At 39.5% G+C, this 20,922-nt stretch overlaps 1 protein-coding gene across 2 annotated transcripts in view; it reads right to left on the bottom strand.

The window, feature by feature from the left end:
* Positions 1–20,922, bottom strand: part of RAB11FIP2 (RAB11 family interacting protein 2) — a 41,286-nt gene that overhangs the window by 5,359 nt on the left and 15,005 nt on the right. For both annotated transcript variants that reach the window (XR_010747607.1, XM_066354620.1), the window contains one exon: positions 4,823–4,868. Coding sequence is in view for 1 of the 2 variants with exons in the window: in XM_066354620.1 (XP_066210717.1) it covers positions 4,823–4,868 (46 nt within the window). In the remaining variant the exon portion in view is untranslated. The remainder of the gene's footprint in view (positions 1–4,822; positions 4,869–20,922) is intronic.

Raw genomic sequence — 20,922 nt, 5'->3', positions numbered from 1 at the left:
CTTCAAGGAAAATAAACTAAAGTACTGAGGAAATTGGTCTTGCTCTTTCCGACTAACAGAATCTAACCCATGCAGTGGGGGATGGAGAATGGAGACCAATGGATGCAGAAAGGGCCTTTTCCCTTTTGTTGGAATTAAATTTGTCTTGACTCATTTTTAGGATCTACTTTAATTTGCTATGTGTCTAGAAGTTTTCATGAGTAAAGTCAAAGTGTAATTTTTTAAAAACTTTATTCAGGTGACACTAAACTTCTAGAGGTTTCAGTTGCACAATTCTACTACGCATCTTCTGCACACTGTACATAGGGTAATTTTTTTTCCTCTCCTCCCTCAGGCACCAAAACCCAAGCTAGAATGGCATGGGTTATCAAACCAAGCTTTCTTCCCCAGGATAATGAAAAATTTCAGTATGAAGAAGGTTTCCAACTCTACAAGCTTTCAGGTTTTAGGGAGAGGATGTAGCCTGCTCTTGGCAGAAATGCTAACAGGCATCTCGAGCAGTGGGCTCAGCTCATTCAAAGGGAGAAACAAGGTTCGAATCATCGTGGTCAAACAGGTAATCAGCAGAGTGTGGCTGAAAACGGGGCTCAGGATGGGGAACGGGGGGGGGGGGGGGGGGCGGAAAGGGGGGATTCCAAACAGACCATCAAAGGATGTTGAATGCTATTATTAAGGACTTGGAGACTTACTGCAGTGGGAAAAGGAAGCCCTTGGAGGTTTCCAAAGACAAGAAAGATATGATTGAAGGGAAGTACTAGGAACACTAAAATGGCAGCAGTGGATAAAATCATTTGGAGGGGCTGAGATCAGTTATAAAGCTATGGAAATATTACAGACAAAAGTTAAGAGTCTCTACCAGATTAACGGAATGAAGGGAAGAGACAGTTAAAGGGAAGTGAGTTTAAATTCTGAAAAATAATAATTTATTAAAATAATATATTTATTAAAAATAATATATTAAAACAATATATTTTGTTTTAGCGTTAGCAACTGAAAACAGATACAACTTTATGCACTGTATTACCTTTGTCCCTAAAAACATTTCAGAGTGTTGCTCTGTAACAATTAAAGGACAATTCTGAAGACAAGTGTTAATTTACTTTTTATTCTCCTCTCTCTCATGTCAACTACATTTTTTAAGATTAAGTCTTAATACACACACTCTCATGTATTTAATAGTTTATTTAATTGGTCATTAGTTTAGAGATATAAAACATTATTATTTCCTAACTACATTCTTATTAAATAATAATTATATTATGCAGGTTTCTATAGAAAAGCCATACTATCGAGATAAGTATATACTTTTTAATTTATTAAAAATAAGCTAAGGTTTCTCACTTTAACAGGAGTAATTCTATATAAATTTCAGAGTGAAACCAACCTAAGTCTCACTTTCCCTATTTGATAAATGAGATGTTTTTCCCAGGCCCCTTTTAAACTCTAAAATTTGCTGGTCTACATAGTGATTTTTCTGAACTGTATTTTAAAAGAGTAATACCATCCAACTAATGTGATTTCATTTTTCTCAGAAAACATTTAATGAAAAATAGGAATTCTTGTGAGACTTGCAGGGATTAATGAAATTAAACTAAACAGGATTCATTACTGATTGGTTGGCTTTTATATTATTTTTCTTAATTTAACATAAGAATAGCATGTTTGAGTCTCTCTAATCTTAATCAAATTATATGTACATGAACTGACTTCTCTAAAGTAATTAAGTGATGACCATGGTTAGAAAATCACTTACACTGTTTTATACATAGCACTATACCAGTATTATGAGATAACATGGCTAAAAAAATTTTTTTAGCATTTCTCTGAAGACAATAAGGATGAAAGACGTCCAAAAAATTCTTTAAATAGTTTAAATTTAATACCACAATATAAATCAATTTAATCTCAAAATAATTTTCATCCTTGAATATTGTTTGACATTTCACAGTCACAATCTAAAATATAAAGATCTATTATTTGGCTTATTTTTCCCCCTACAACCATCTAATACTTATGTAGAGAGAGATTTCCTGAAAATACACTTCTGACCTTTTCAATAAATTTTCCATTTGTCCTTTTATGTGAAAAATTTACCCCAAATTTCTGCATTAAGTTTCTAGGCAGAAAAACATCTTAGAAACATATGTACCATAAACTATATTCTGAAAAAGAATATAAAATAATTAAAAACAGTTTTATGCTTAGTTCCAGATTTTATCCCATATTTGAAAATCATGTAAACCTTTTAATTTTAGGCATAAGATTCTTACACTGATACACTTACTAAATATATGTCCTTGTTTGTTTATATAATTCCAAATAAAGAGTAATATCAATTAATATTACAACAGAAAATAATACAACAGAAAATTAATGTATTTCCTGGTTGCAAAATAATTATTTTGCTTAAAGGAAAAAAAAACTCTCAGCCAAATACAAAAATTGATTATTTTTTCAAAAGATAGTTTTAATACTATCATTTGAGAAACTTCTAAACTATCCGAACTGGTCAAGACTCAGCTACCCTGCAAGGGGATTCCAAGGACTCAATGCTTCTTCCTCTGGCACTCCACACAGACAGCACATATGTTTCTAAGATGTCTTCTTATATTGAAATGTAATGTAAACTTTTCTTCTCTCTTCCCCTTTCACAACCAATCCTTTCTCATTCATACCCAACCTCTTAAAAATCTCCACATGCAGATATAAGAAATCAGGGGTTGGGTGAGAGAATAACAGAATTATTACATGAAGTTTTCTCATCGGCATTTTAAATAATGTAGTTGTGCAAAAGACTTTGAGAATTACTAGTGATCTATTTTTACTTTACGCATAGTCTAGCCTTTTAAACTAGGAAACGTAGATATATTTTTTACAATATTTAAATTTGAACAAAAGAAAATTATCAGGACTCAAAATAACTGAAGATTTAAAGAAAGGTTGTCCTGGTAACCAAATATTGGTGGGGTACAAAGTGACGTCCAAGGCACTAGAGGCGAGGGGAGAGAAGACGAAGGCTTGGCATTCTCTGATGGTCTCATTATTGTTCTAATGAGGAACTTTGCTCTGGGAATATCATCTCAGCTACTTTCACATCTTTTGTCCCACTCCCTTCATCTCCCTTTCAGTTCTTAATTAGGCCTTAAAGAGCTCGCACTGCCCTTTCAACTGGCTACTGCTCCTGTTTAAACACTGTGCTTTCACAGACAGGTGTTGGCACCAGCACACAAGACATACAAACTTAATTACAAAATACGCTGTCCAGAAGGGGGAAAAATAACTTGGTGGATGGCCATTATTGGAGAACTTCATGTAAATTACTTCAAACAGCTTATCGTCTTCCGTGTAAAAATGGTTCAAATACTCTTCCTCAAAAACGATCAGTATGAAGATGAGCTTTCTCCTCTTAATTGTATCTTGCAGGAAATTAAGAACACCTAGTAATCCTTTAACTGTCATTTGGAATTGTTAGTATTCTAGGGAAAAAATAATCACACATCAAGGATTCTTTTATCACCTTTAAATCCTTTAACTAAAACAATTTTCACATTTTATTTCTTTAAAGAATTCTAAGGATGCTTTTACAGCAATAAATTACAAGATTTGGAAAAGTACATTTACATGCACACAGAAATTGTAATTAAGGTTACTTAATAAACAATAGCTGCACATTAAATCGATTTTTTGATGTTGCGTTTTGTTTGAGATTAAGTAACCGCCTGATAGAATTCATTTTACTATCTGATCAAAGGCTGACTTCATATATTCTGACATTTCTCGCCAGACTGCCATATTATAAAGACTGGAGTATTTATGAAACATAAAAACTTACAAGTCATTTACATAAAACAGCAAAAACACAGTACAGAGTCCTCGCTTCTATAATGTTTTCTACAATTTTAAAGAAATAACTTCATTTAGAATGGTTTATGTACTACCATGGTTTCTTCCGGGTAGAGCTCATCATAGAAAATTGGTATGTTATTGCTTTAAAAAAATTCTTATTATACATCTGGATCCCACACATTAAGGACAGATGGTTCAAACAGCAACCACCAGTGTCTTGGAATAAAGGCTCTATTTCTGTTATTCAGTGAGAATTTCGTCTTCTAACAAGAACATGTGTCCATAGTTCTGTAAAGTAACTTCTCCCCTGGGTCTGATATATTTAGAGTGGACAGAAGACGCGGTGGCACTCTGAACAGAGACCCGACACTGGACTTGAAACTACCCTAAAATGCTAAAAAGTTAACATCCGAATAACTCTCACAAACGTGGCTTAATTTAGCTGGTGGCAACTCAGCCTGTTAAGATATTTGGTTTTGCTCTGACTAGGAAGGTAAGGATCCTAAAGCTTCTTTCAATGCCTTCCTGGTTCACTGGAGCTCCTGCCAGGTTGCTTTCCCTATTGCTGGACATTAACAAGCAGTTTCATTCTTTCTTCCTTTTTCGTCCCAGCAACAACAAAAATATTCGTTTTCTCCACATGCTCTTATTTCATAACAATAATGTTGACCTTCACATACAGCTTTCATATTAGTTTTAAAACAGTCTGCAAACAAAATAGGTATATTCTAAGTAGGCTTCATTTATAATTCTCATGTCTGCCTGCACTTCTGCACACTGCACAGAAGCCACACCTTACCCATATATTAAAAATGATTGAATTTTGCTTTTCTTCTTTCTCCTCACATGACCATGCTGAGCTATACTCTGTAGGCGAGAGAGTCAAGGGGATGCAAGCCTTTAGAAACAGGCACCGGACGGAAGGCTGGCTCGTGGCTCGTTTCCCGGTTACTCTCTAACCCCCTCTGCAACTTACCGGGATTTTCCTGAGGTCTTCGCTGCTTGTCAGATTCATATGAAAACTGAGCAATAAAAGACAAACATATATGTTAAAAATGTATCATCGTCCACGTGGGAGGAAACATTAAAACAGAACTTTTGAAACCAGTATTTCACTAACAACTGCTAAAGTCCTATATCATTCAAACCAGTGAAATTTAATCCAGGACAGAAGAAAACCAATATTTACTCAACATTCCAAAGCAGCTACCATTTTAAACTGTGAAGAAAAAATCCTTCGGTTATTATTAGAAGTGAAGAACTGTACTTCTAAATATGTAGTTCCTAAGCGTCTTTAGACATAAGCATTTTGCCCAGTGAGATATTTTACAGTACTAAATATTGTAACATTATTCATTTTATATACATACACTCACCTGAGGCCTCCTGATATTAAATGATGAAGAATTAAATAAATTTAGGCTGGAAAGATTGTAGCATAAAAATGTTAAAGCAATCTTTTCAAAAAATCCTACAGATACTAGAAAAATTATCTTTCAAACACAAGCCCATCAATGAGAATACATTCAGAATGGTATGAACACTTCTCTTGTTAATGTGATTTCTAAGTAACTGGTCTTCAAAATTCAAATACCCAACTGGACCAAAAAAAAAAAAAAAAAAAAAAAAAAAAAGGATTTCTCCTAATCAGAGAGTAAGAAAACATCACAGCTGAGTGCTACAATCATTTTCTTCTTTGAAACATGTCCATTAGGAAGAGGACTGCTACCAGAAAGAAGCTAAAGTTCAAAGCCATCTGATGAGTAAATATTTCATCGTTGCTATTCAAGTTTAATTCTTACCCAGCACTTAAAAGTAGTAGCCATTATAACCTCTACAAAGCATTACTGTCCTAGGAACTTTTTCATACCTCCCCTCAGAAGACTTAACAGTAGAATATATATTTTTTACATTATCTGTGATTTATCAGCCAAATAAATGATAAAAAACTGGAACCCTTTGAAGAAACTCACTTTTAAAACTTTTGACTCTGCACATGGTAAGTCTGGGTGCTAGATATAACATCTAAACAATAAGCTATTATTACAGGTATATTTATCCCAAGCTGTCAATCTACAGAGCATACATGCCATGGACAACCACCTCAAAAGAGTTTCTCATATATCCAGGGTTTCATTTGTTATGACTGAGGTTTGCAGCATTAGCTCCCAGAACTGGTGGCTGACCTTCTCTAGCTGGGACTTCTATGGATAAATTTAGCATTTGAGCAGAGCTGGGTTATACAGTAGAAAAAATTCAAACGTGTTCTGAATACCTACGCCACACCATTCACAGGCCGAGGTGGCAGACACATGCTCTCATTTCCCATCTCTCCCTGTTTTCACTGGGCTTACCATGGTTCCACTCTAAATCAGCGAACCAAACAAAGTCTCAAGAGCTGACAAAAAGAGTGGCTTTAGAGAAAACAACAAAAATAAAATCCAAAGAGCCATTATCATAGGGTACCCCTTGGCTTAGAGTCCCCTGGTTGGCAAACTGCAGCTCGCGAGCCACATGCGGCTCTTTGGCCCCTTGAGTGTGGCTCTTCCACAAAATACCACGTGCGGGCGCTACCTCGATAAGGAATGTACCTACCTACCTATATAGTTTAAGTTTAAAACATTTGGCTCGCAAAAGAAATTTCAATTGTTGTACTGTTGATATTTGGCTCTGTTGACTAATGAGTTTGCCGACCACTAGGCTAGGGTGTCGTGGTAGCAGCTGCTGTAACAGGTGGTTCCCATCCTTTTGGATTTTCAATCCAAGGTGGCTAGCATCAGGGTCCAGTGGGACTGATCTCTCCTTTCCCCATTCTCTCCCAGCATGTTGTCTTCCAACAGGTCAAGAAGCACATTCTGCTCCATCTTTCCCCGTCTGCCTGGATCATCTCCAGGACAAAATGACTGACACTAAGGTCACACAGGATACCACGGCGCTTACAAGCAGAGAAGTGGTTAAGGGCCCTGGAACCAGGAGGTGTGAATTCAAATTCTGGTTCTGCCCTCTCCTTGCTAGGTGACCTTGAACAAGCGACTTAACTCTGTCTGGGTTCCCTCGTTTATGAAATGGGGATGGCAACAGGACCTCCCACAGAAGACTGCCATGAAGATAAGTCAGCACTGCGCAAGCCCCTTAGCACAGCGACTGGCAGGTAGAGCATGTACAATAAATAATTGTAGTTAATAAGCATTTACACTGAACTTAGATTGTGTCAGATACTCTTCCAAGCACTTGCCAAAATTAACTCCTTTAATCATTATAACCCTTAAAGTAGGTATGACCTTTATTTCAAAATAAGGAAACAAGAGCCACAAAGAGGTGTGGTAACTTGTGTATGGTCAGAGTTGTGATGGCGGGGGTGTCGGGCTCTAAAATCTGTCATCCTGCCCGGGACACACGGCCCCAGTCCTGGTCCCCGCACGCAATGAGCACGGGTTGCAGTGCAAAGCCCTGATCACACAGGACACGTGGGCTGATCAGAAAGGGCACCTCACCTCACTGTGGGCAAGCACACGCACAGCTGCATGAGAGGGAGGTCTGGGGACAGCACTCGAGTGAAACTTCCAGATCACACAGAGGAAAGAAGTTCTCTACCACAGCAATCAGTCAAGGAAGGCCAGAGTAAAGGGGAAAGCAGGATTTTCAATTACATAGAAAATCGGTTTAGCAAGCCAAAAAGAGAGGACTCTCAAGGTACGGGGCACGGCCGGGGGCTGCAGGCAGCATGGCACCGCTGGACGCCAAAGAGGCTGGAACACAGGGTGCGGGGCCAGGAGCCGGGCAGGGCCCTGATGCAGACGGGCCCAGAGACCTGACCCAGCCAGCAGCAGGCAGTCTGTTCACACGCTGGTCTTCTTTCAGAAATGTTATTTAAATGTTTCACGTGCAGTGGCATAATTCATCCTGTTACATCCTTGACTAATAAACAACACTGCAACTGTATAAATTTCATTACGTTTCAGGAATTATTGAGCTAAGAAATCAAAATACTGGTATTATATTTATTGTAATAAGGGCTTTTAAGAAACTGACATTCAGGACAAAGATTTTGTCAAAACCATGAAACTAACAATACAAAATATCCACTGACTTTAGCCTCTGGAACTAGCGTGAAACTCAGTGAGAGCCTGAAACATGTCTGAGGACTCTAGAAAGATTCAATGGAGTTGCAGCTGAAAGGGAAAAGCGAGTGGGCGCAGCAAGCCCTACAATTCCCCATCCTACCTGCGTGTAACCGGACCCTCTGACACTCTCCAGCAATCCCCAGTGCGGATCTGAGGACAGGGCAATTGTGTGGGGCATTGTCTAAAATCTAAAGGCAGAACCCCTCCCTTGTGGTCGCCTTTATAGTCACACACTGACATGTCAAACACATGACGAACTCAGTCATTCATGGCTGCTTTTTGTGATCTGTCCTTAAGGGAGGAAAAAGAGTTAACTGAACTGGATTGAATTAGCTTGGTGGTAAATAAAGTGTCTATTAATCGAAGTGTGGCACCAATTTGTGATAACTTTCCCTTTGGACTGCTGTCCTCGTGTCACACAAGATACTGAATAATAGTCTGACTACTCAACTGAATTGTTGACAAGTTAAGGAACATGGTGTTTTCAATCAGGTAGAAAATGAACTTAGACATGCTCACACTGAAAAAGTTTATACGAACTGAAACTTCAGAATTTAAAAAAATTATTTTAGAAATCAGAACTGAGGGAGTTTGGGAGTAGCAGGGGATTTTAAAGTAAAATATTTTAAATTAATATCCTAAAACGATTTAAACTAAGGTAATAAAATGCTTTACCTTAACATTCTCAAGTTTTTAAGGAAATGCTTATTTTTTACTCTGATATTTCAAAATACAAATAGTTTCTCTAACTAAACTCTAATTTTAAATTTTGAAATAGTACTCAAATGATTTTAAGAAATCATTAGTATCTCTCTTATAACATCACTTAATGATTTATTTTGCAGACTAAATAAATATTAAGTAAAGAAATAAGTAAACTGGTGAGAACTTTAACTGTCCTTCAATTATTGCTATGGACTAGTCTTTTATAAAAAGGTCAGAAAAGCAACCCGATCTTAGAAAGTGATAAAACTGACCACTGCAGAAATCACTAACTCATTAGGCCATGATCAGTTTTTTTTTTTTGTCCTTCCTAAATCTTAAAACAAAAACACATTCTTTTGGAGCAAGAATATCTAAGACAGGGAAGGGATTAGAGAGCAAAAAAAAGTGTCAAGTGCTCATCGAGATAAAAATAAAAACCCACAGCAGAAGAGCTAGCTACGAAAACTGATGCACTGTCTTGTTGGTATGAGACAGCGCAAACTGCAAATGCCCGGCTCTAGGGTACTGTCCTTCAAGGAGCATTCACAGTAACAACACTGGAAGCTCTTTTGGTGGCATTCAAAAACAAGTATCATTACACCTTCCATAATCTCTCTCTCCAGGCCCCATTAGTACTAAAATTATAAAAGAAGACATTTTGGCCTACAACTTGATTCATCTCATATTCGTAAGGGAATTCCAGTTATTTGAAAGCTCCAGGAGGTGTCCCCACCTGGCTGGGGGGACCACGAGGAGAAGGAGTGGGCAGTAGAGGAATACCATTCTAAGCACCACTCATTCCTTTCTGTGTATGGGGAATAAGTACAACTTTAAACTATCACAGAAGGACTTCTGACATTAATTATGTTCAAAGGGGAGTATCCCATTGATCTTGTTTCACTGAGAGCATGGGCTCTAGAGACCTGGGGCTTCACTTTGGTGACAAATGTAGCGGGGGGAGGGTATAAACAGAACTGTAACATAACAGAATCCTTAATGAGTCTGAAAAGAGAAAAAGAAAGATGCCCCCTTTACAGGAAAGCAAGGGCAAAAAATAAATTAAAAAATGACCCTAGGCCTAATAACAACTAATATTTATTGGACTTTAACCATAGTACCTACCAGATGCCTTTCTGAGCACTTTACATGTTAATGTTAACACATTTAATCCTTCTAACTATCCTATGAGGTGAAGGCTATTTTTCTGTCCATTTATAGAAGAGTTAACACAGTTATTGACAGGATTCAAAGAAAGGCAACGCAGCCCCATAGTCCAAGCTCTTAGCTGTAAAATGTTCCTCCACATGGGTGTTCTAAACTGTTCAGTCCAGTCCACAGTGAGCTGGTTTCAATGGGTCCAGTAAAATTTCCAAGGAATTCTTCCAATCAGACAAGACTACGAAAAGTCCAAGAGTCTTAGACCATCTTAAAGAGACAGAACAAAGGCTGAAGAGCAATAGGTTCTGAAATAGTGACATCCATTTTGTTTGCCCCTCCGGCTCCCTCCCTGCACCCCTGCCCACTGGCTTGCGCTGGGAGGCACCTGCCAGAGCTAAGAGGACAGAAGGGAAGGGAGGCCGGGTTTTCTCCTGCCCCGGCCCCATCCTACCCTTCTCTGTTCCTCCCTGCTGGGCAGTTTTAGTACTGGCTTCTCTACGAAGAGCCACAGCTGCAGCTACAGCTGTTCCTTCACACCTAGGCACGGCAGTCCTTTCTAGACACGGCGGGTCCCCAGTGCCATACTAGCCCTCCTTGACATCCTAATCCTGCCCCGCCCTGCCGTAAACAATCTCTTCACTAAACTGTCTTCAGTTATCCATTCTGAGTGTGTCATCTGTCTCCTGCTAAGACTCTGATACAAGCATGCACTATAAATGTTATAAACTGTTCACTTAATAACTAAAAATAGTTTAGGACAAAGATTTATCCTATCATATTATAAAAAGTAAAAGGAAAATCAGTGCTTCCTGATTACTCACATAGCTACACTTCCCCTTTCCCTTCAATTTCTGGCTTATGCTCCATAACTAGTTATTTTAACACTATTTTTTTTCTCCTAGAAATATTCAGTCTCCTACTTTGTAAATGATAATTCACTGCTAGCCACAAAAAAAGTTCCTGGCCTCCATTTAACAACACTTTTCACATTCACAGAGCTAGAGTAGTGTATGTTCAAAACTATTTTCAATTTAGAATTGCACCATTAAAGACTGCTCCTCCAGCTTTAAAATGGTGCAATTGCTTAAAGTGACTTGGATTTGAATAATACCACTTCATATTTATAGTCTGTCTTAACACATTTTCATATATAGAATTTCTCTAAACACATTTTCAAAGGAACAGTAATCAGTAGTTTTTATAATACTTATAAAGGTGACACATGTCATTATAGTTTTGTTAGAACCCAGAGAATACACAAGACCCTAATGTAACTATAGACTGTTTAATTATGATGTGTCACTATAGGTCCACCAACTGTGACAAAGGCACCCCTGTAGTGGGGATGTTGATAATGGGGGAGGCTATGCACATGGTGGGACAGAACATACGGGCAATCTCTGTGCCTTCCACTTTATTTTGCCATGACCCAGCGATCCCACTTCTGGGAATTTAACTGAAGAAACCCAAAACACTACTTTGAAAGAATACATGCACCCCTATGTTCACTGCAGCGTTGTTTACAATAGCCACGATCTGGAAGCAACCCAAGTGCCCATCAGTAGATGAGTGGCTAACAAAGCTGTGGTACATATACAAATAAACACTATTTGGCCAATATGAACTCAAATAAGGTGCAAATTGGTGACTTCCAGTAAAATCAATTTAACAAACCAGTTTATCCATCTCACCAACCGGGTCTATCGATCTAGGTATCTGACCACAGTACAGATTAACTTGAGATTTTCCTGGAAAATACTAAAAAAAATTATTCTATAGAAGTTCAGTAGAATTTAAAGAAGTGAAAGGAGTTTAAAGAAATTTTCTTTAATGATCCTCTTTATAAAAGCCCAAAGAAATGAAGTGTCCAAAGAGAATGTCCACTAGTAAATACAACATTCAGCATGTTTCAATTAGGTTTATTACACATGTAGATAGGGCTTATGAGGCAAGGTGTAACTCCCTATTGCTTTTCTTCCCTTTCTTATAGGGGGAAAAAAAGAAAGAAGTCAGTACCAAATCAAATTAACAATATTATAAAGCCCTCCATTCTCTCTCAGGGCTGGGCAAGCACACTAAACACACAAATAGCAAAACAGAACCTAATGCAATACGCCTATGAGGAATAACGGCAATTTACTTATTAATGTTCTCACAGGATTGCTCTCCTGAGATCTCACAGGCAAGACAATGAAAAACTGTGGTCAGTGACAGCAAAGACCATGGACAGCAAATCCAGACCTAGCTGCTTTTCTCTCATAAATAGTAACAAATATATTGTTGAAAAAGTCCTAAAATGTAACAATTTATAGATATTGATGAAATTTAGGCATGTTACATCAAGAATATTATATTCAATCAACTTTAACTTACTCTCTTCTGGTAAAGAAAAGAAATAACTATTTAAAATATAGTCAATCAAACAATTCACAAACTGTCCAATAAATCCCAACAGTTCTCCATTTCTTTAAAACCAAGGTTTGCATTTTTCTCTTTAGTACCCCTAATACATGAGACTACATCTAGCAACAAGCATAAAATTTCCCTGACCTCTGAAATTTAACTTAAAAATTCAGGTAGATTTTGCGTTTTACTCTAGACTATAATCATAATTCTTTGTCATGATATAAAAAGAATGTTTTCTTCCCCAATCTTCAGGAAGACAGTCACTCTGAGAAGTTACATTGTTTATCCTGTTGCTTTGAGTAGAACCCAGCCCACCGCCTGCTATGTGTCCACTAGAGTCTATATGGGGTTGGAGAGGGGAAGTGGGAATCAAGTTGTCTTTATTTTAGAAGCAAAACAGTAAAACTAGAAAGCAGTGATGAGCCCAGGGCATCAGGCGCCTTGACAGATCACACCCAGCACAGGCTCTGTCTCCTGGTGTGACCCAGGCCACACAGGAAAGAATGAGGACAACCTGGGTACAAGGACCTCTTCCATGAGGGTAGGGGTGAGACAGGCTGCCTCAGGGTCCCTCTGGACTAGGCACAAAAGGACAGAGGGCCCACAATGGCCTTGGCCAAGAGTACCCCAAGCTGGCTCTGTACCTGGGACAAGGCCAAGTTCTGGAAAGGAAGTTATGATGCCCTCTTTAATAATCTAATAATTTAAGTTGAGCTCAGTCACGAGTTTAAGAACCAGTCATGCTTTATGGCAAAGCCAAAGCTCAGAATCTACCATGCACTGTCTTTACTTGTGCTCTGCAAGAATTTCTAAAGTCATTCATTCATTCATTCCATTCACTCACTCATTCATTTATTTTTCTTAAGTAAGAAGTGAAGATCCGGGGAGACAGACTCCCACATGCACCCCAACCAAATATACCCAGCAATTCCACTAGGTGGCAATGCTCTTCCCATCTGGGACCGTTGCTCCATTCATTGCTCAGCAGCCAAAGCATTTTAGTGCCTGAGGCGAGGCCATGGAGCCATCCTCAGCACCTGGGGCCAACTTGCTCCAACAGAACCATGGCTGTGGGAAGGGAAGAGAAAGAGAAAGAGAAAGGAGAGGGGGATGGTGGAGAAGGAGAAGCAGTGGCCACTTCTCCTCTGTGCCCTGACCAGGAATCAAACACAGGACATCCACACACTGGGCCAATGCTCTACCACTGAGCAAACTGGCCAGGACCAAGAATTTCTAAATACAGGATTTTATAGCAATATTGAGTATAATATCTTTGCCTTGTATAATAATAAAATCAATTTTCGACTTAATACAGAAAATACTTTTAATTTCAATGCAGTTTATTTCATCAAAGATTATTGTTAAACATACATCTTGAAAGAAACTAGAAAATCTATTAAGTTGATTGTTTTCTGCCAAAAGTTTGTCCTTTATTGGTCAGTAAAGAACAATGGACTCCTAAATTCCATTTGTATTTAAGGCAGGGGTCGGGAACCTTTTTGGCTGAGAGAGCCATGAACGCCACATATTTTAAAATGTAATTCTGTGAGAGCCATACAATGACCCATGTACGTTATGTATTATCCAATAAAAATTTGGTGTTGTCCCAGAGGACAGCTGTGATTGGCTCCGGCCACCCGCAACTATGAACATGAGCGGTAAGAAATGAATGGATCGTAATACATGAGAATGTTTTATATTTTTAACGTTATTATTTTTTTTATTAAAGATTTGTCTGCGAGTCAGATGCAGCCATCAAAAGAGCCACATCTAGCTCATGAGCCATAGGTTCCCGACCCCTGATTTAAGGTTTTTAAAGTTGAGAATACAGTATTACTTATAAATAGCTTCATTTAACTTAAAGCACTTCTGCTGATGCTGTGTAGTAAAGTCACAGTGAGAGCCACCGTTTCCAGGTTTACTACGGGGCAAATACCGCCCTCAGCAAGTTGTCACTGCTCCTGCTGAAAAGCAATGAGGCTTAGAAAGGTTCAGTAAGGTCACATAGCTATTCAACAGACTCAAATCCAGACCTGAGCCCCAAACCTGATCTCGTAATACTCCCTTCAACATATTCTATTACTATATCCATATTTTCATATTACATTGTAAAATCCTTGGCTGGAAGAAGTTAAATGAACTTCTGAATCAAATACTAAATTATCTTCAGTATTATTTCTATTTTTAATTTCCTAAGGGCATTTTATTTCTTTAAAAAAAAAAATCTATATGAAACAAATATAATATAAACCTCAAGTAAACAAAATATGTGATTAACCTGAACACCCCCATTCCCACACCAGGCTCTGTAACAAAGAGGTCTCAGTGTGGAGCCGCTGCAGGGCACTCCCCTAATTAGCTCCCTGGTAATCTAAAGTAGCAAACATACTTCCTCCAGGAATTACAGACCTGGAGTATATATAGCTGCGTGACTCTGACTAGAAAAGAAATGGTAACATTTCTAAGTAGTTAGCAAAGAGCTAATGAGATCAGAGTACACAGTCACTACTTACAAAATCTTTCTTCAAAACGCATCACACTCTTTTAATGTTCTCCTGCTATTAACTAAAACAACTGTCTCTCTTACTCATTCCCCAACTTAGAAAATCATGCTCAATGGTCAAGAACAAGCTCGAAGGCCTGTTCTTAAAGGAGCATTTCCCCAGTTCCAGCAAACCGCTGCTCTCCCTTCCCGCAGCAGGCCCCGTGTTCAGTGCGGTGCACTGTGCCTGGGTTACAGGTCAGCCTGCACAGCCCTCGGCCTTGCTTGTGTGGCTACCCAGCCTCCATGAACCACACCTTCATCCCACCCCGCCCCAGCCCTAGAAGAGCTTTACATACATGCTTGTTTAAAACAACTTTAAAATTGGCAATGTGAATTAAGCCTTATTCTAGGCCAACCTGATTCATGTAATTGCTATTTAAGAGGTATTAGCACTTGTCAGAAAGAGTTCTAAGCTTAAAACAAATGTAAAATACAATACATAATACATTTTATTTGACATATATTTAATATGTAGTACATATTTATATATTCTAATAATTACACATTTATATTGTAATTATTATGCTATACAATAGTATAATACTATATTTAACACATTAAATTAAAGGGCAATAATTTATTCTTAAAATTTAAATTCAAGGAGACAAATGTCAAATGTCTGGATTCTAACATTCTTAGAAACTAGACAAATGCATAAAGAAAAATCATTTCATAAGTAAATTTCTTTTCTATTGCCAGCAGTTACTTAAAACACCCTAGCCACAGGTAACACTACCACCATATATTAAAAATATAGAAGCAGCACCTGTTTTTTTTTAAAAGTTAAAGCTTTATTGTTATGAAAAATATAATCACAGGTGATGTGGTCATAGTGGCTCAAAACGAAATGTTCTAAACATAGAGGCAGGGGCCTGGCAAAGCAGGTGCACAAAGGAAACAGAAGCCATTCTCCTAGCGAGAAACTAATAAAAGGGGTCCAGCAAGGGCTTGGTAAAGCCAAAACCACTGGCGAGAAATGCAAGTAGTAACTACAGTGCTAGGGGGAGCACACTTTAAATGCATTAAATCCATAAGCAATTACAGAAATTTGCATTCTTCAAATTTCAAAGAATCCAAAGTGTGTTTCAGTATTTCAAACCCTGTTGATACTACATTGCTTGTCTCAATCAACTAAAAATACATAATTCCTATTCTCAGACACAAAACTCTAAACAAGACAGTATCTCCTTAAAAACGAAAACAATCAAACCTCTCCATCAAAACTAAAATGCCAACTTTGAGTCAGACTGCAGACCTGACGCTGTAATACTTTTTACCATGCTGCATTTCACTGCCTGGAGGGCACCGACTGGAGACACACCACTGGAACGATTCCCACTGTTTCTTCTCTGGTACCAGTCCCTCTTCCCCCATACTCACACAGAAGTAGAATGGCTAAGTCCTGTCTATTTTAGCCCAGAAGAGTATCTCAGAGATGTTCTCGTCTTTTCCATCCTCACAGCCAAGTGACCTCCAACAGCTTCCACCCCCAAAATCACACCAACTTCCTTGCTGCTTTTCCCGGTCGGAGTCCTTCCCCTCCCATCCACTCCTGGCCCCAGCAGACCCCGTGCTACAGGGCTATCTGTGTAAGGCATTACTTTGACCATGCCACAACCCAACTAAAAAATCTTTCATGGTTCCCCAGTGGCTATATAATGTCTAGTCCTTAGCATAGAATTCAGACCTCATATACTGCTCACAAAAATTAGGGGATGTTTTATAGCTTTGTATTTTTTGAAATTTCCCCTAATGTTTGTGAGTATATTTACATACTTGTTTCTATAATCTCTAAGAGCAGGAATTGTATCTTCACAACCTCTGATTTCCATGCATACAGTAACTATTTCAAAAGCAATGCAAATGAAGATATCATTTGATCGGCAGGCCTGAAATGCACAAAAACACCCCGTTGATGGGCTGAAGCAGCCATACTGAGGAAGCAGTGGGAAAAGCAGGAGGCCTGCAAGGCTGTCTCTACATTCTCAAGCTTTGCAGAGTATAAACATGTTTATAATAAAGGTTTGCTGACTGGAGGAGTTTTCTGAACCAACACTCAACTCACATCCCAACAATTTCACTTTTACACAGGAAATAACTAGACCAAATACCAGAAATGAGGAATACCAAGTCTCAGACCTGAAGGTACCATAGGAGTATGACTGGAGAGGCCTGTGCATATCGTGTCAAAACCAAAGTGGTCAAGAGCAGTCTCCTCTCTGGTCTAGTTCCTAACAGTTTTCAAGTGGGTAAGAAAAGCAAGGTGAACTTGGAATAGGCAATTTTAGCCAACAGGCCAGAGATGGAAACTATAAACAGAACAAAAAATGTCCAAAACAATTTAGTCATATAATTTAAATCTTTCCAATGTACTGTTCTGAAAATGCTCACTAATGACAATTAACAAAGATTATTAATCTACCTGTAACAAAGCTTTCCTGTTTGTTGCTTTTACAAATAAATAATCCTCTCAAATTCTCTATTAAAAGTTAAACCAAAAAAATTACATATTGATTTACAAAAATTAGTGCACTAGGTCATTGGAATATAATTTTAATATTTTCTATCAGAAACCTCAAGAGTGCCTACATACTGTATCTTTATTTGATCGTAGCATAACAACCTGTTCTCTTTAACTATTGGACTCACTGTGTGTTATCCTGTGTCCAGTGCCTAAGAGCTCGTTAATTACTTAAACTATATCTCCATAGGTCTTGTTAATTACCCGTCTCCTGTCTCAGAGGACCTTGTTAATAACTTGTACAGTCTCTCTAAAGAGGTCCTAACAACACATTAAAATTAAAGATGCTTTTCTTTTAGCACCTGTCAAGTGCTGTAAATTGAGAAATTTTCACATCAGTTTATTAGCCTACAGTAGTTGTGGATTTTTTCTGGCTTATTTTCTTGGGCTTGTTTTCTTTTCTCAGAGTTTTCTTGTATCTCAGTCTCAGCTCAAAATAACAATAACTTAGCAAAGTTTGTCTTTATTTTTGTTAGAGCTTTTTTTTTGGTTTCAATTCTAAAGTCTATAAATATCCATTTGCATTAGTGAAATAGCAAAAGGATGGCATGGTTGGGTATCTGCAAATTAACCCATCGGGAGATGTCCCAATTAATGAGAGCTAATATAATGAGTATTAGGATGACAAAGGGGAAAAAGTTGTAAGTAGTATCTGGGGAGTCCGGCCTGAGGTTCTAGTTAGTGGGAACTAACCGCAGGGCACACTTCATGTTCTCAGTCCTGTTTCACGGGATGCATTCTGTAAAGCCCTGGGCGCTAATGGACTACTGGATCTAAAACTCACCTCAAAAGTTTTGTTTTCTACCCCATAAATAAGGATACAGATTTTCGGCTGTGTAAAAGATTTACAGCCCACCATGAATACCAGGCAAATCATCTCTAATATTAAACAAATACAAACAAAAGATATTGCTATTAAAGTAAAACTTATGTACATTAAGGTTTATTATGCCAAAGACAGAGCTTTAAACTTATACAAGAAAAAAAAATCTCTATTGGGACCATTATAAAAATGAAGGTTTTAAAACTCAGAATAGGATCTTTTCTTTAGGATCACTTGTTTACTATAACTTTTAAAATTATTGAATAAAATGTAAGCCTACAGTAAACAGTCTATCATTTTTTATGGACATGTTGTATAACTTCATAATATTGGTTACATACTTTTAAGCTTATGGTGATTTTTTCTGATTTGTGAAAATTAAAAACACATTTAAATGCACAGTCTAGGTCCTAGGCGGGTAGGTCAGTTGGTTGGTGTCGTCCTGATATGACAAGGTTGCGGTTCGATCCCCGCTCAGGGCACGTTCATAAATCAACCAATGAATGTGTAAATAAGTGGAACAACGATCAATGTTTTCCTCTCCCTTTGCCTTCCTTCTCTCTCTAAAATCAATAAAAACGTATTTTTTAAAATATACTATCTAGGTAACCAATTTTTGTAGCTTCTAAGAAAGGTATGATGCAATCATAGATAGGAACTCACTAGTGAAGGGGAAAAAGAAGGAAGGGAGGAAAGAAGAAAATGAGGGAAGTACGTACGTCAACCTGATCCCAAAGGTCAAAGACATACCTGTCATGCAAAAATATAAAATATTAGTGACAAATATGAGGTCTTAATCTTAGACACTATTTCTGTACTGCGTAAAAAAATACCTGATTGGCCTAAGTTCATCAGCTGAGTAGAAGACATTTTCTTCCACAGCAAACACTGCGAATGGGAATATATGCAATAATGCTAAGAATAATATAAAACATATTATTAAGCTATCATAGAGTGACTAGAGTTTGCTACATGGTACTTGTAAGGTCCATGGATAATGGAGGATGGTCACGTGGGGAACTCAGACCCGCGAACTTTGGCTAGGACCACCCACAACCAAGCGCGCCAAAAGAGGCTTCGCAGGAACCATTTGGAAAAAAGCGACTGTCTACCAGCCAGTGGGATTTCACCATGTCATGTTAGCTCGACTTCCCTAGAGGGACCCCTTTAAATATCTCCCACGCAGTTTAATCCTTGCGACTTCCCCGGCTTCCATCTTACCTCGGGGCCAGGGAACCTTGCCGGGCAGGATGCGCTGTACTCAATGATAAAGCCTTTTATTATTCCACACTTTGAGGCTCCGAGCCCCATTCTTTCCTTCTCGGCGGGGAAAAATACCTTACATTTTGGTGCCGAAAACCCGGGAGGAGTTGAAGTCTGCAAGGACCGCTCCTCTTTCCGTCCCCTCCGAGAAAGAACCAGGATCTCCAACCTTCCATCCACTTCGGCGCACAGTGCGGTAAGTTCCCTGCCTCTGGCCACCTTTGAGTTCTTTCCTCCGAGACTCCCTGTCCGAAACTGTAGCTATGTCAGGGAAGTCTTTTCCGTTCTGAGTGAGTGTGTGCTTGCGGAGACGTCCCAAGCATATCCACTTTACCTTTTCCCTCCATGGCCGGACCTTGAGATTTAGGACGCTAATACTCAAATCTGACCACTCTGAGGACTGAGGGCAGCTGTGGGAGCACAGGAATCTCCCTCCCTAAAGAAGAAGAATCTGTTCTTCTTCTCTGCTGTGGCCAGGCCACAGAACCCACTGAATTAGCCTCCTGAAGGGACTTTCAGTTTTAACACCTTCACCAATTTAACTATCGCCAAAAAAGCTGGGAACTGATTGGAGAACTCTTACATGTACGGCTTCTTTTTTTTTTTTTTTCTTTATTCTGAAGCTGGAAACGGGGAGAGACAGTCAGACAGACTCCCGCATGCGCCTGACCAGGATCCACCCGGCACGCCCACCAGGGGCGACGCTCTGCCCACCAGGGGGCGATGCTCTGCCCCTCCAGGGCGTCGCTCTGCCGCGACCAGAGCCACTCTAGTGCCTGGGGCAGAGGCCAAGGAGCCATCCCCAGCGCCCAGGCCATCTTTGCTCCAATGGAGCCTTGGCTGTGGGAGGGGAAGAGAGAGACAGAGAGGAAGGAGGGGGAGGGGGTGGAGAAGCAAATGGGCGCTTCTCCTATGTGCCCTGGCCGGGAATCAAACCCGGGTCCCCCGCACACCAGGCCGACGCTCTACCACTGAGCCAACCAGCCAGGGCCTACGGCTTCTAATTATTCGCACGCCCGTCCTTAATCTCTGTGCTGCCTGTTCCACCGCGCAGGCCTTTTTCTGGCCAGAGAAACCTCACCTAAAACCCCCACTCCTGATCTTTCCTTCTCCAAGGACTCCCAACTCTCTCTCCCTCCTGTCTGACCCCCAGAGGCACCCCTCTCTTGGGACTTCTCTGGTCCCTCTGCGGACCTCTTTTGTGCTCGGGTCTCTTCCCTCTGAGAGCCCCCTCCCCTCCCTTCTCAAAAACCTGTTTCTTATTCACCACTACCATCTCTTTCTCCTCCCCTGATGGCCAGGGGCCCCTCCCTTCACTGTGTTCTTAAGTCCCTCCTCCATCAGGCTATTCTCAGCCTGGCATTGGCTCTTACACCGGTTTTCAGGACGTCCAATCCCAATTTCCTTGCAGGAAGTTCCTGCCCTGTCCTGCCTTTGGCTCCAGCGTTTCCTGCGGGATCTGGGTGCCGGGCTCCGCATGAACCCCCCCCCCTCCTCTTATTCCCAAACCCCCAAACTCCTATCCGGAACC

This window comes from Saccopteryx leptura, chromosome 13, assembly GCF_036850995.1.
Source record: "Saccopteryx leptura isolate mSacLep1 chromosome 13, mSacLep1_pri_phased_curated, whole genome shotgun sequence".
In the NCBI taxonomy this organism is placed as follows: domain Eukaryota; kingdom Metazoa; phylum Chordata; class Mammalia; order Chiroptera; family Emballonuridae; genus Saccopteryx; species Saccopteryx leptura.
Note: the sequence above shows the minus strand (reverse complement) of the source record. Positions and strands in the feature narration are given on the sequence as shown.